At 37.8% G+C, this 16,253-nt stretch overlaps 1 protein-coding gene across 2 annotated transcripts in view; it reads right to left on the bottom strand.

The window, feature by feature from the left end:
* CD247 (CD247 molecule) overlaps positions 1-11,026 on the bottom strand; it is an 87,215-nt gene extending 76,189 nt beyond the window's left edge. Inside the window, exon 1 of one of the 2 annotated variants that reach the window (XM_063442109.1) lies at positions 10,780-11,026. In XM_063442109.1, coding sequence (XP_063298179.1) covers positions 10,780-10,837 — 58 coding nt within the window. In that variant the 5' untranslated portion in view covers positions 10,838-11,026. The remainder of the gene's footprint in view (positions 1-10,779) is intronic. The other variant, XM_063442098.1, reaches the window with a different exon arrangement.
* Positions 11,027-16,253: the final 5,227 nt, after the last annotated feature.

Below are 16,253 nucleotides of genomic sequence, written 5' to 3'. Positions count from 1 at the left end.
GCTGGTCTTCATACAGCAGAACATTCACATCAAAAGGTATAGAGATCACACATTAAACATGTAAAATTTACTCTGAAGTTTCTTAAAACAAAAATAAATTTTATATACACACGCACGCACGCACGCACGCACGCACAGACACACGCACACACAAACACACGCACGCACAAACACACGCACGCACAAACACACGCACGCCCAAACACACAAATGCCACGGATTATCATTGAAGAACGTTTTCTGTGTGACAGCGATAGAACACTCTAGAAACAACTTTGCAGTTTCCTGTTTATTATTTCTTTATAATGTTCATATTATTATTCAATATATGTTTTTCATTTTTGTGTAAGGGCTACCTACTAAGCCAAATAACTACAGACTATGTCCTCTCTCCGAAAGGCTTTCCCAGACAGTAAATAAAATTTACATGGATTTTGAGAAAAATCGCTTTTCCCATGATCCTCTGATACAATAAGATATGGCACTGCACGTTTACTGCTTGTCTTTGCAAATTTGCCCCCGTTGATACAGTGTTAACTTCAGCAGAGCAGAGGAGACCAATTTAATGATGTTTTGGAAAATGGGGGATTAAATTAAATGCTGTGACTTCTGAAAGATGGCCCTGTATTTTAGCATATCTATTCAGTTTTTACTAAATATCATTTATTTAATGAATTTAACAAACCCCCCAAAGGGGGATATTAATTAATTCACTCAGCACAGAAGTAGTTGTTCAACGAATGAACAAATGGCGTTTTGACGACCCATACGGCTTTTGGTTAATATTTCGACCATTATTCGTTTTGGGATGAAATCCGCTTTAGGTCCGGGGAGTACACCCCAAACATAATATCCTGATAATCTGGAATATCCCAATTTATCTTCCTTAAAATTTATACATATATGACCATCTCTCTGATTTTTTTTTAATGTATATATAGGCAAAATGCAGGGAATAACATCCACTTATGGCTACACCCATGATGCAGTAAATAGTATCATTATATAATATAGAATGTACGAAGTCTGGCCTACACTGGCTGGCTGTAGGCAGCACTGAGCTTTGGTTGGTCAGTGGTTATATTGGTACCATGATCAATTGAATCTACCCAGTCCAAGGGAAGATGTAATATCTGAAAATGCATTCAGTAATTACATAGTATTATCACCTTGAAGATAAGACGTGGTATGACATGAACTAATAACCCACAACCATTCTTCTGGAGTAATTAAGAAACTTGCGTCAATAGCTGCTCCGCTAGGTTCAGTAGTGGACTGTATGTTAATGAAATGGGAATGCATTCATTGACAGTCCTCTGGCACCTCGGCGTGTTTGTGCAGAGTTCGGGAAAACAGTCTCTGTTCGAAATTATTTTATCCTAATATCCATAATCTCGGAAAGCCCACGTTCTGAGCTCTACCTAGTGATGCATTGGAGCTTACAAATCATAACATCTACAAATATACCAGTGATGGTTGAAATGACACCAACATAAACTATATTTAAAGGGACACTATAGTCACCAGTCACAGCTTATTGAATTTGCTCTTCATTACCTTCAGGCTTTTTGCTGAAACACTGTCTTTTCAGAGAAAATACAGTGTTTACATTAGAGCCTAGTGATACCTCCACTGGCCACTCATCAGATGGCTACAAGAGGTGCTTCCTGGGGCAGTCCTGCTTAATGTGCAGCACTACCATTCAAAGTCTTAACCCTCTGCATGGAGACACTGAACTTTCCTCATAGAAATACATTAATTCAATGCATTTCTATGAGGAGATGCTGATTGGCCAGGGCTGTGTTTGACTTGTGCTGGCTCTGCCCCTGATCTGCCACCTTCACAGTCTCAGCCTATGGGGAGGCATTGTGATTGGCTCAGACCACCACTGCTGTTGTCAGCAGACAGGGGCAGAGGTAGCAGCTGCAGACTTGAATACAAGTAAGATTTTACTATATTTAGGGTGGCAAGATGAGTTCATGGGGGCTAGATGGAGGCTTTACCACTATAGGGTCAGAAATATATGTTTGTGTTCCTGACCCTATAATGATCCTTCCAGTGATGTAACAGAGTCAAACTAAAGACCAGGAAAGTGAAGGAGAGTGAGCAGGGATGTAATAGAGTCAGATTAAAGGAATTTGCTAGACAAATGTTAACATTTTTAAAGCCCCAGACAAAGTCCGAAGTTGGACAAAACACGCAGGGTGCGGTGGAAAGATGGACTTGGTGTTTATTTAATGTATTTATATATTATTTGCTTTCTTGCCTATTTTATTTAATTATTTGTTCCTGCTTCTGGGAGGTCCTTGAAATTTCTCTTTCGGATCGAGCAAAGTGGATTAGGATCGGCCTTTTTACAATTTTTAATTTGTGAGTGCAACCTAATAAAGTGTTATTTTAAGTGTATAGAGCACTGCACTACGTTTCTCCCACATGTGAATACCTGGATTAAGGGAAGAATGCATCTGTACATTCTATTCTGCTCATTACCAATCTAAATCTGTGAGTGCCATGTACCTCTAAGTCCCGTTTGGTGTTAACATTTATCACACTATTGTGGTCCTCTTGTATTTTATATTGCAGATTCTATTTTTATGTGAACGATATTTATCCAGAGTGTACGATGGTGTTGGTTGTTACCCCGTGTTTAGGGTGATGTCATTTATTCGGCTCTCACCCCTTCGTGTTTTGTGGGTGCTCTATTTATTTAATCAGCAGGTGTTTCTGGTTTCACTTCGGTTTGGTTTTCTCCTCTTTGTCATTGCTCCACATGAAAGGTGACGTTACAGAAGAAATAAGTCATGTTTTCGAGCCACATTAAGAGCCAGCACAATATTGTATCACAATACGAGAAACTATGAGAACATTGTAGCTCAGCTAAACGTTCAACAACAACGAGTAACTTATGCTACGTAGAAGGGTAAATCTGAGCAATTTGAGAAGCTGTACAGGGGAGTGAAACTTTTGCCCGGGTAAGAAGAAATTCATCCTTGGAGAATGTGGTATGGATACTCTAGTGGCAAGTAACTTGTAAGGCCTGGCTAGTAGGATAAGATTTCATGGTTTATATATGTATATATAAAGGGATATTATAGGGATAATAATGAATAAAGGGATATTATAGGGATAATAATGGATAATATAGGGATAAGGGATATTATAGGGATAAAGGGATATTATAGGGATAATAATCGATAATATAGGGATAAGGGATATTATAGGGATAAAGGGATATTATAGGGATAATAATGAATAAAGGGATATTATAGGGATAATAATGGATAATATAGGGATAAGGGATATTATAGGGATAATAATGGATAATATAGGGATAAGGGATATTATAGGGATAATAATGGATAATATAGGGATAAGGGATATTATAGGGATAAAGGGATATTATAGGGATAATAATGGATAATATAGGGATAAGGGATATTATAGGGATAAAGGGATATTATAGGGATAATAATGGATAATATAGGGATAAAGGGATATTATAGGGGTAATAATCGATAATATAGGGATAAGGGATATTACAGGGATAAAGGGATATTATAGGGATAAAGGGATATTATAGGGATAATAATGGATAATATAGGGATAAGGGATATTATAGGGATAAAGGGATATTATAGGGATAATAATGGATAATATAGGGATAAAGGGATATTATAGGGGTAATAATCGATAATATAGGGATAAGGGATATTATAGGGATAAAGGGATATTATAGCGATAATAATCGATAATATAGGGATAAGGGATATTATAGGGATAAAGGGATATTATAGGGATAATAATGGATAATATAGGGATAAAGGGATATTATAGGGATAAAGGGATATTATAGCGATAATAATCGATAATATAGGGATAAGGGATATTATAGGGATAAAGGGATATTATAGGGATAAAGGGATATTATAGGGATAAGGGATATTATATTGACATTTCTTAGTACCATGCTACATACAAATTAGAATCCAATAATATTAGTAATTAATAAAAAAAAAAATACAACAGCAATTTGTATCATATGATAGCACGAGAGATTTGGCATTTGAAGTGAGTAGAAAATAGAATTTAGACAGAATCAGGTGTAATTGTAATTAATAAGAAACCCCAATAGCAAATATTAAACGCTATGACAATGAAGGTTAAATAGAACACCATATGGAAGCATGATTTGGATACATTGGAGATCAGGTAAAATACTTCTTTATAGTTTCTCCACGCAGGTTGGTCGTTCCTGTCAGTGAGTCCTGTATAAGAACATGTTGATGGGTCCCTGTTGTTGTCTTTATACTAACACCTACCAACTCTTTAAGGGGGTGATTCTGATTGAGGTTATCTGTCCGGCCCCTGGCTCTCATTGATAAATGCCTTCAGCGCCCATCCGTTCTGATCTAAACTATGTAAAGTGGTTCTCGACTCACTGCCCCTCCAGGTTTAATTAAAAGATAAATAAATATACATGATAAGCATTAACATTAAGTATAACAAACTCACCATATTAAAATCTGACCCAAGGGACACTGTGTTTCAGGGGTTCTTAAACTTCTTTTGATCGGAACACAAATTATAGAAATGACATAAACTGAGTGACCGGTACTTCACTTATAACACTACTCTAGAGATCACTTTCTACAACTGTCTTTAATATATTATAGAATCGCAAACAATATTTATCATCCTTCCTAGAGGTGACTGAGAGGTCTCCTTCACACGGGAAAGGCCATACAGCTACAGTAGCCAATTGATTTTGGGCGTTTGTATGGGTCGGATGAATGTGATAGGCCAGTTCCAGCCATTAGGAACCCAGTAAAATAGCACTGCGGTACCAGCCCATGGGTTAAGAACCAAAGATCCCGAATTAGCTGTCTAAGCTTTTTGGATTTAAACTGTGTTTGAGGGTTAAATGTAGTAACATTTTTAAAAAATCTGTTTATTGATTTTTAGCTGGAGGAAAAATACATAAGGACAAAATGACAGCGGCAGAAACTTTGCCCACAAGAACAAAAATAAGAGTAATCGTACAAATTGACAAATATATAAAATTGAGAAACAAAGTACATTCGTTGAAGAAAAGTGGATCATAATGCAGAAACCTCTGAGATTATCCTTTGGGTACCATGACAGACACGTCCAGTGTTAACCTGACGTCTAGAAAAGAGCCTCCTTCTCTAAATCAAGCAATTTTACCCTAAACAAGAATTCAAAAGAGTTATAACACCAAGCTACGGACCAAAGAATCCATCGAGAGTACCAAGATATGATTAGCAATACCTCGAACACATACTGTGTATCAATGGAATCCAAGAAAATAAACTGGTCACTCGATATATCTCAAACTCTAATAGAAGAGGAAAAAGGGAAAAAAGAGAAGCTAAACATATCGTTGAACACCACCAAATATATTTTTTTAAACGTCAGATGATAAAACTTAACATGAGCAGAAAATAAAATCTTGTTCTGAATTTATAATCTCTGATCTTTGATGCTTGTGGCTGGCCTTGAACGAAACTTTCACAAATTGTATTATTTCCTTCCGCTCCCCTTGTGTTGGTCAAATTGCGTTAGTATAAGGCAACTGCAAAACTCCACCGCAATCTGTGAAAACCCTCATTCACACGCCAGGCCGATATAATCATTCTGCACGAGGGGCGTTCGTCCATTTATCTGGGTCTATATAAGCTACGGTTTTCATTTAAAAAATGTATGCATACCTAACGTGCCACAATACTGCTATCATATGACTATGAGAATCGAACCTGTCAACGCTGTTGTGGCGACACAGGCACTGTTGTACCTACCTGCATACCAAAAATAAAGAATTAAAAAAAAAAAAAAAAAAAAAAGAAGAATATATACTACCAAACAATATCTAAAATTAAATTTGTATTCAGGGTGTAGGCAGGTGTCTGTAGGCTGATACTTTATTTGAAAAATATCTGTCTGTCTGTCTCTATCTGACTATCTGTTTATCTCTGTCAGTCTGTCTGTTTGTCTCTATCTATCTATCTATCTGTCTGTCTGTCTGTGTGTGTCTCTATGTCTGTCTGTCTCTATGTCTGTGTGTGTCTCTATGTCTGTCTGTCTATCATTGATTACCTGGTAACAGTGCATTGTGTTGAGCTGTGTTAACAACCTACTTGTATGATCTATTCTAGAATAATATCCATGCTGGACACTTTGTATCCAGCTAAGCTGTCACTCACCACCACCATGCTCACCATGCTCACTACTCTCAGTTTATTGAATGAATGCCAGTATAAAAATGGCGGCTATTTAGGCTTCAGCTCATTATTGGCCTTCTGTTTCCTTATTTTGAATCAGACATGCGTTGACTTGCCTTGGAGCCACCGTCACCGCCACCAGTTACTCAAAATAAAAAATCATTGCTTTTGAGTTCATTAAAAAAACAAACTTTTTTTTTCCTGAAAGCCCATTACGTTTGAGTATTTCATGTAAAAAAATGGGATTTATACCATAAACAATGACTGCATCAATGATACGACGTAAACATTTCCAGTTTTATGTTGATTGTCCATTCACCACAAATCACAGTTTAGTGATTGAAATCTCCATATCGTAATACTTGTGTATTTAAATACTAGTTATTGTGTGTTTAATAGGAACGCAACATTATCTTAAGAGAATAGTGGCTACGATTTCTGTGAGAATTTAGAGGAATTACACTTTCATTTCAAAATTTTCTCCTTGAGTTTTTTGCCTGTTTTAGAATGTACTTGTTTTTTCGCCACAATGTATTCGTTAGTTAATAACCCCTCAAATGAAGCCCATGGAACAGCGCAGTCAGGGGAGTGGGCCTTGACAGAGCCAGGAGTAGGCAGGGGAGTAACCAGTTAAAGGGGCGTGGTTATTGGTAAATGGGGGTTGGACAATAGGAGTATATTAAGCGGCCATTTTATGACTAAGGGACATTTTAACTAAACTGACACTTGCCTGGTAATTGTCCCTCCCACCCTCCCTGTTGTTTTGGAGTTCCCGTTTGGTCACAGCGGCGGGATAGGGCTTGGGTAATTGGAAGGTAGGAGGAGTATAAATTGGTTAGGCTGGATTAGACTGGAGTGTGAAATGGTTTGTGGGTTCGAGCTCATCGGTGGCTCCGAACCAGGTGGTGTAGGGGGGTCTCGGTACACCCCTACAGTTAAAAAAGTTATGGATATGGGGCCTCTTTGGTAGGCCATGTGTTATGTGTTATTTGTTATTTATAATGTTATTTATTGTTATTGGGCGGGGTCATTGCCGGGGGTAATTTATGTACGGTGGGGGGTGGAGGTATATTTACATTTGTGGCAATGACCCCAATTTGTTAACTTGTTTATAAAAATAAATAAAGCTGTGGACTTTTATATTCCAACAGAAATACGGTGTCTGTAAGTTATTGGGGGGTTGGGGTAAACAGCGCACCTGCCGAATAATCGACTGTGCGCATGTCATGATCATTTTCTGTGTACTCATAGATTTCAGTTGTTTAAAAATGGGACAGACTGGTAAATATAAAGGTGCGTCTTATTGATACACACACACACACACACAACCATATATATATAAATATATATATTTATACATATTATTTCTTTTTAAAAATGTATTTTTATTAAAGTCATTACGTCTTCTCTGCGATCCTATCCTACCTGTCAATCCATGTTTATATAATAGACCATTTAATGTTCAGCAAACGCCGTAAATGTTACTGTCATCATCTAATAACATGTTCACTGCCAGCGAGGCCTACACTAGGTGAGGAACATTTCTGCGGACGTCTTTCAGAACACAAATATTGCGAATATACCGTAAGTAAAAATGTACAGTCCTTTTTTAGTGTTTTCCAGTCTGATCTAGGTCAGCAGGGTTATTTACTAAGGTGAAAATTCAAAGTGAATTCCAGATGTTTTAGCCGCATCAGATAAATTATCTATAGTATACCATCTTTTCCTCCATCTCGGCTACTCTGGTCTTACATTTAAAATCCATGTGATATTCTCACTTTAGTACATAGACCTGAAAGGCTAAGACAATTATTTAAAATAAGAGACAGTGTTAAGATAACTGGAACTTTTAAATCCCACTCTTACACCTGCAGTGCTCAGCTATCGACACAGCTCCAAAACGTTAATCTAACAGCGTAAAGATTGGAGACATTCAGAAAACTGTGTCAAGTCAACAGCCGTCAAAAAAGACAATTTTAAGACTTAGCCTTTTTTATTGTAATTTTATACGTAACGATTGTAATGTATCATGTAACTATTTTATCTTGATATTTACAGTTTGTTTACCACAATTTATATCGAAATAAAATACATTTTGAGCCGGGGCACTTATATCACACATTCAATTCAGGCCACAAACATAAACTGTGTGAACGGCTCCCATTTCTTGTATATATTAATTGCTAATCTAATTCATAATTATATTGTCATTAAAGAATTGTAAGGAAAGAAATCTGTACTGACACGCAGCATATTAAAATATCGTCAGGTTTATTTACGACGGTGTAAATTGCAAGGAAATCAAACTGATTTTACATGTTAATAGCTAAACTGAGAGCTTGGACCTGCAGATATATTATAACTATTATATATCAGCCTATATTATGTCATAGCATACAATGCTGAAATTCACTTTGGATTAACTTTGAATACTTTAGTGGATACCCCTGTTTGAGTAATTATGTGATTGTAAAGTTTAGCATCTGCGTACAATGAAACGCTAGCAGGTTTATTCCGAATTCATAGCTAATTTCTAAATCTAGGCCAAAACAGCCATATTGGGGGAAAAAAATCTCCATTTCTTTATTTTTTGTTGTTTTATAAAATGTAAAATTCCCTTTGAGTTCAGACCATTCACACTTCAGTGAAAATCCTGTAGGTAATGTATACTCAGAACGCCAACACGGCATGCTTCCTTGCTGAAAAATCTGGTCTGGAAAGTACTGTTGTATCACCATGTTATGAGAACCAAGAGCAGTGGCGGCTGGTGACGTTTTAAGATGGTGGGGCACTGCCCCCTTCCCCCCCCCCCCAACTTGTTGGGCTATACCCAATTAATTCCACCAGATCCCAAGCGATCTGCAAAACTAGCTGCACATCCAGTCATCGATGAAGGGGAGATTAGACACTGCAGATATAAATCATGTCAGACAGAAACATATTTAGTAGTCCTTACAGTGCCAATGGATTTTATTTTATTTAAAAAAATACTGGCGCAAAAAGTATAATGGCCAGTGGTCCGTAGCCCTGTTTCAAGTTCCAATGCTGTTTTCAGTGAACCCACAATGACTGGAGCAGGACTTTTATATTCATCAGACCACAGGCAGATGCCCCTCAAAAAACGTCCTTCAGCAGTAATGCCTGTACCCATGCAATGGATGTTCACTATATATTTTATAATATATGATATTATCGTTGAAGAATGAGTCTCTGAATTAATTTAACAACAGAAGAATGAATCGCAGAGGAAATAAATAAAGAAAAACAAAGATGGCCGTTATGAATCTTATTTGTGGATCTGATTTCATCTCTAAAGTTCTGTATTCAAGACTAACGTCCACTAAAATAGTATCTCATTACTTACTGCTAGATCTATAACATAAACAAAGATACACTGAGCTCTGTTAGCCGTCATCTATTTTGTTACAGACCCCAACATCTCAATACTTCCGGTATTTCATCTTGTAGGCCTTTGTCTGAGCAACGCTTCTGATAACTACGAACCAGAGGGGAAGAGAGTATTCTGACAATAAATCAGATAGGGATAGTTGCACTCAGCAGGTGTAAGGAGCAGTTTAAAACCTTTGATCTTCACATAAACATGAAACTGAGTGGCCTAAAACCTTGAGGTACGTCCGTACTACATAAATAAATGGAACCAGTGGTTTTAGTTCTAAATATCTTTTTTCTAGGGTTCTCCAAATCAAGTTTCCATAATTAGAAAGTGTAAACGCAGAGGAACTATGCATTTATTGCTTTAAGCCTTTCAATCCTGTGAAGGCTTTCTACAATTATATTAAAACTATTTCAATAAACTTTAATTACTCGACTGAACACATAACGTAACATTGTTTCATGAAACGCAATCTGGGGGACTATGCACATAGGTATACACTAAAATGTGAATGCAAGTGGAATACAAAGTAAATGCAAATACATTTTTGACATTTTAGGCCATTCGGAGCCTGAGCCAGCCACGTTGGACGTTTTCCAATTGAGCTATTTTAGTCTAAAATTCACCGTGAATTGCTGATTGTTCACACTGTAGTTAATAACACAGTTAAAGTAGAAAACGAAAAGGTAAAATACATGTAGTGAAATTAAAACCGACAGACTCTAAAGTTACAACCTGTGTACAGCAGTGATCTGAAATAACAGAATCAGTTTTCCCATGAAAGTGTCTGTGCAGCCGCTTATATTTCAGACTGTGCTTATCAAAGTATCTGGGCACATCTATTGATAATCGTTGTTACAGCACGCTAAAACGCAGAAGTCCAACTTAAACTTATATAAAGAGCTCGATAACATGCTTCTGAACCGATTGCCATTGAAATATTTTAGAAAATTCTCGTTGATGCCTTGGGGAGAAATCGTGTCACGCAAACCTAGACCCACAAATATTAAACACAATTTACCCCAGCAGGTATATTGATCGTCCCACAAGAGGACACCCCACCAGAAGCACGTTTCAAGACAAGAGCCATCTCAGATACGTGAGTCTGATTTACAAATGCTGCTAACATAGGTAATTTCACGTTACCTGTCTCCAGGACTTGGGTCAGTAGGACAGTTGACGCAAATATCCGCTTGGACTTCATGTTTGTTTCTGGACAACAGTCACAGGGCTGGGGTCACAGGTGTAGCATCCAACTGCTTGAGAAGACTTGTATGCTGTGCACGCTCTCCCTCCCTGCCCTGTTACGACTGTGTACAGGAAATGGAACATCTTAAGATGATCGCATTCGACATTCTACTCACTAACTGACATACAAAGAGACCACACTAGGATCCACAGAGCTGCGTTTTTTTTACAATTTTTTTTATTTTTATCTCTTCCTCTTTCCTCCTCTTGGAAGTTGTGTCTCTTATTGATAATGAGACGGTTTAACCTCGTCCCTCGGCTAGCTACCCTGAATTGTAGAAAACATCTTTAATATAAACAGAAAGCTACACAAGTTAAATTTGGATTTGTTGGACAATTGCTGTTAATATTTTTGTAGTGAGCTATACATAGCTTTATTGACATTGATATCTCAGATAAGATACATATTAATTTGTACATTTCACATAAAGTACCCGTATTCACGCTGTAGTCAGGATGTTTTACAAATATCATTACCCCGTGCAGGTAAGAGGGTTTGGGGGGGGTTATATAGTGGCATTATTGACTAGCAATCTGCCACATTTTATACACAAATACTATCAGCAGTGACTAATCTTCTTGCTCCAATAAGACCACAGACCGGTGGTTTTTAAACTCAGGGGCATGACACAGATTTAGGTCCCCATTCAATTTCAATGGGTTCTCATTGGTTTCCACAGATACATCATATTTATAAGGCCCCATGCAACCGCTCGCAATAAGATGTTTATTGCAATGGCATAGCCTTGCTCAATACCGCAATAGGAGCTTCTGACACTAGGTAGGTTGCTGTCATACCTGATCAACATGCCAGATGTCCCATAATGGTCCTGGGCGCTCTCCCATGGTGGACGGTCCAACATTGGCAATGACACAGAATGCTCTGCCTCTTCCTCCCTTTATCCTAGTCGCGACCCACGTCTTGTGACGGAGCCTTGCCAAAACTCTTTGCCCACACAACGCGGGATGCGTTTGTTTTGGCGCACAACATGAGACAAACCAATTAGAGGCCTCAGGGGCCTCTATTAAACACTTGTGAACTCTCTTCATTGCCCTGCTGGGTTTTTTTGCAAGCTTGAGAGTGCGTTCCTATTGTCTTGGTATTTCTGTTAACGACTTGGCTTAGTTAAATCATTTATTCTTTATTCTGATATCCCTGACTCTTGTTTTTTTTTATACTCATTTATTTATTATATTATTTATTTATTTACGTCTCCAACTCTGACCATGGCCTGTGTCTGACTATTCTCTATACCTTATATATTATACAAGAAGTCCATTATTAAAACCTCTTAGGTGAGTCCTACACTAACAATTCATCTCAATCTTTCAGTTGTCTCAATAGAGATTTTGTCTTTTAGCCCAAAGAATTAAAGTGAGTAGTTAGTGTAGGACTTGCCTACGAGGTATTGTCTTGACGTGGCAGGAGAGCTTACACTTTAATTGCTATTGGAGTGATATTAAAAAACCTCCAGCTATTTAAATGTGTACAGGGATTTCAGATAGAGCGCAAGTAGCTTTTTTTTTGTTCTATGTATTGGGGCTGATGTGCACTATAGTCATTGCTGCCGCCTAGGAGTAGTGTGAGTTTGAGCGAAGGGCTTCATTTTGTATATTTATATTATTCCCTGTTTTCTTTGCTCTCTCGCTTTATCCTGCGTATTTTGTTCCAGTATTTTTTTATTTCCATGCTTCAAGCAACCATTTTCCATCAGCCAACAATACGGGGTCACAATCTCCAGCAGTTGTAGTGCTAGCGATTGCCTGTCTGTCAGCGATTGTCTGTCTGTCAGCGATTGTCTATGTCTGTCAGTTGTCTGACTTTTTTGTAGCTTCTTGAAAATGTCAATGTTTATGCTGGTAGAAACACGAACATTTGAAAACTACAGAATTCTCAGTGTAAATCATTTTCAGATAGAATCGTTTAAAGGTGCTTTAATCTGAATAACCTGTATAAATATAGCTGATAAAACCATTGGCTTTCTGGGGTTTCCTGTCACACTCTATCGTTCAAGAATTGTATTAGATCTTATCACAGACAGCCTCTGCAAGTATAATTAGAATTTAAAAATAAATACAATTTATTTCATGGCGCACTGACAAAAATATTCTTTTTAAAGTTTCTACATAATCATTGTGTATAAATTCATACATATTGATTCAAGGTTATTCAGACTCTTGTCAGATCACTGACCTAGAAATTGCATTGATATTGCAGTCTACATGGTATTATATATATATTTTTAAACAGAATGGTTTAATGGAATTGTCTTTAACTGAAAACTAAATGTAATTTTTTTTTTTTTAGGCAAAATACGTTGATATCAAAAAATTCTCCAACTTGATTGAAGTCACTTTTAGGCTGAATTTACCCTACATTTTGCAATTTGGTTTTCAATTAGCTACAATTCAATGTTTACTAAAAAAAAAAAAAAAAAAAAAAAAAATTCAAAATCAATTATTTGAAACGAACATTACTTTATGCTGACAATGTGTAAAAAAATAAATAAACAAGTAAAATATGTTGCAAGCCTTAAGTATTCCTTTCTGTGATGTAGAACATCCTAGGTAGGACAGACAAAAAAAAGTAAATTAAAATTGGTGCATAAACCCTATCACCGCCTACCACTAACGGACCATTGATGTTGCTGTCGCTGCTAAGGAATCACGTCAAGAGAAAAAAAAATACCAGAATAATTCTACACATGTTAAAGGTGATTAAACATTGCAAGGGTGTTTATTAGAAAACGGTAGACAATCTAATCCACGTCTTTGGATTTGCCAGAGAGCACAAGTAGATCACAAATCATGGATCAACATTTATTGTAGAATGACAAGTGGACACGAGAACCTGTTCGGTCTGAGAGCTCATCTAGAGTGTCTCAATAAACGTGAGAGAGCTGAACTTGACTAAAGTGTTTATTGCAAAATAAAATGTCAAGATAGCATTGTATTACTATGTGCCTCGTAAACGTTGCTAATTAAAAAGGAACGACAACAAATAACAAAAGACTCTGACATATTAGCTGGTTGGTGCAATATTTGAATGATTGAAGAATATGGAATTAAATCTCCTATACAGGGCCAATTTAAAGCTTTATTTTCAATTCCATTGAGAATCTGTGGCACTATTTAAAAATAGAAGATCGCAAGCAACAGTCACCTCACCAATCCCTCTCTGTGAAAGATCTCTAGTATAATGCTACACAAGGCAACTTTTTATATCAGTCGACTGCTTTAAGCAAAACTTAATATCATTTAGAAGAAAACACTAATATCTTCCTGCCCCCTCCACACTCCTCTAACTCGAGAGATTTATTTATTTATTTATAAAATATTTTACCAGATTGGATCCAAGGCTTCAGTCCCCAAAGTCCCCCCTAGCAATGCCTATGGTGCTAGGATGTTAGAAGTTCAATCTGGTTTTAGTCAAATAATTTTAAAGTGTTTTGACAAAGAAAAAAATAAAAATATTGATATCACTTTGGGACTAACACCTATTCTATGTGTTAATGTGGCATTACCAAAAAATCGACAGGAATTTGGAGCAGTTTAATCCTCTGATACCACTATAGTGTTTAAAGACTCACATTGCACACAGTGAGCTTACTATGTTTGCTCACACGGTACATGGGGAATGTCCTCATTAAGATGTTAAAACGTTTTTGATTTAAACGCCGTCATATCCTAAAAATGCTTGAAAATAGTCAGATAACTAACGTTGACGAATTACCAGCAGAAATAAAAAGCTGAGTTAGGATTTGTAGGTTTTGTCCCCTCACTTGTAACACCATATCTGTACCACCTTGGGTACCATGCCACGGAACCCAACTGTATTCCACCGTGTCCTCGGGAATTCACTGGGAATTTTGGCTGGGGGCAGATTCCTTGTTTTGGAAGGTGGGCACAATTAACATTGCAACACAGACTCAATCTTTTATCTCTAGTTTTTCATTTGGTTGAATGACCTTTATCTCTCCATTATCATTGTTCCCCAATCGTTTATCATGTTAATAACGCAGAGCTGACACTGCATCCTCTGTGGAAGATCTTTTTTTTAACCCCTTAAGGACCAAACTTCGGGAATAAAAGGGAATCATAACATTTCACACGTCATGTGTCCTTAAGGGGTTAGACTGTGTATTGGTTTACATACCTCTCATAATTGGGAGGTATGAGTTCCGGACAGGTGGATAGGACCTGAGGGCGCGTCGGGTGGGCCATAAGTGGGCGTCGCCAGTGATGACTTGTGTCACTGGTGCAGAACTGTCTTAACGCGTGGGCACGCTGGGCAGTTGTCCACAAGCATAGGGGCCCCATCGACTTGCCAACTTTTCACAATATTATTTTAGGAGATTTATTCAGAACCTTCAAATCTTCTTTATTAAAATGCTTAGGTGGATTTATCACCTCAGTATCAGCTGTTATCTGTACAAGTCAATTATATTTACCAACTGAGTACCATTTTTATGTTGAATTACTTGTTTTTCGTCTTTAAGGCTCGTGTTATATTGTCCAAATGTTTGTGCGGATTAATCTCTATTGTGCAGCATGTTTTTTAATGTTTAAAAACAACATTTTGTTTGAGGTATCAATAAATATAAGCCTGATTTTATTGATAATTTAAATTTTTATTCCTGTGAGTAGTTGTGTAGGCAGGGCCCCAGTGCACGACTTAGCCCGGGGGCCTATGATGCTGTTAAGACAGCCCTGCTCTAGTGCCTGTAATAGGCAGGTCTTCCTGGAAAATGCACAGACTCACTCATTGAATAGGCCTGTCAGCTTGGCATTAAACAGATCGGGTTACTGAGAGCCTGTGTAGCCGGCCTCCAACATGCAGAACCATGCAGAGCGCATTCTCTAGATAGTACTGGTGTTCTGTCAGAAAGGTATATCTATCAGATTTCTATACCTGAGAGCAAAAGACATTCCTTATCGTTGGGGGCTCCCATGGACCCTCTGGTATATCTGAAGCATGTGCTGCGCGAATGCGCAGTACACCCGTCAAATTTGTACATCAGATTTCTATATCTGATGGAGGAGCCGTGCGCATGCGCAGTACACCCATCAGATTTCTATATCTGAAGGATATGCCGCGCAGTACATCCATCAGATTAGAGGCCCAGCTAATCGAGCATCATCAGAGGTGGGGCGCATGCGTTCTGTGCCTCTGCCAGAATTCTATCAGAATTCTATACTCCGAGGCCCGCTAGCTGATTTCGCGTCACTTCCGGTGACGTAGGTGCACCGGACGTGACGTAGGTATAGAAATCTGATAGATATACTTTTCTGATAAAACAACGGTGCCTGTTCACATCGCCAGCGAGTCTTATGATATGCTATCGCTCTGCGGCTCAATGACAGTTCCCTGG

Source organism: Pelobates fuscus, chromosome 1 (genome assembly GCF_036172605.1).
Source record: "Pelobates fuscus isolate aPelFus1 chromosome 1, aPelFus1.pri, whole genome shotgun sequence".
NCBI lineage: Eukaryota > Metazoa > Chordata > Amphibia > Anura > Pelobatidae > Pelobates > Pelobates fuscus.
Note: the sequence above shows the minus strand (reverse complement) of the source record. Positions and strands in the feature narration are given on the sequence as shown.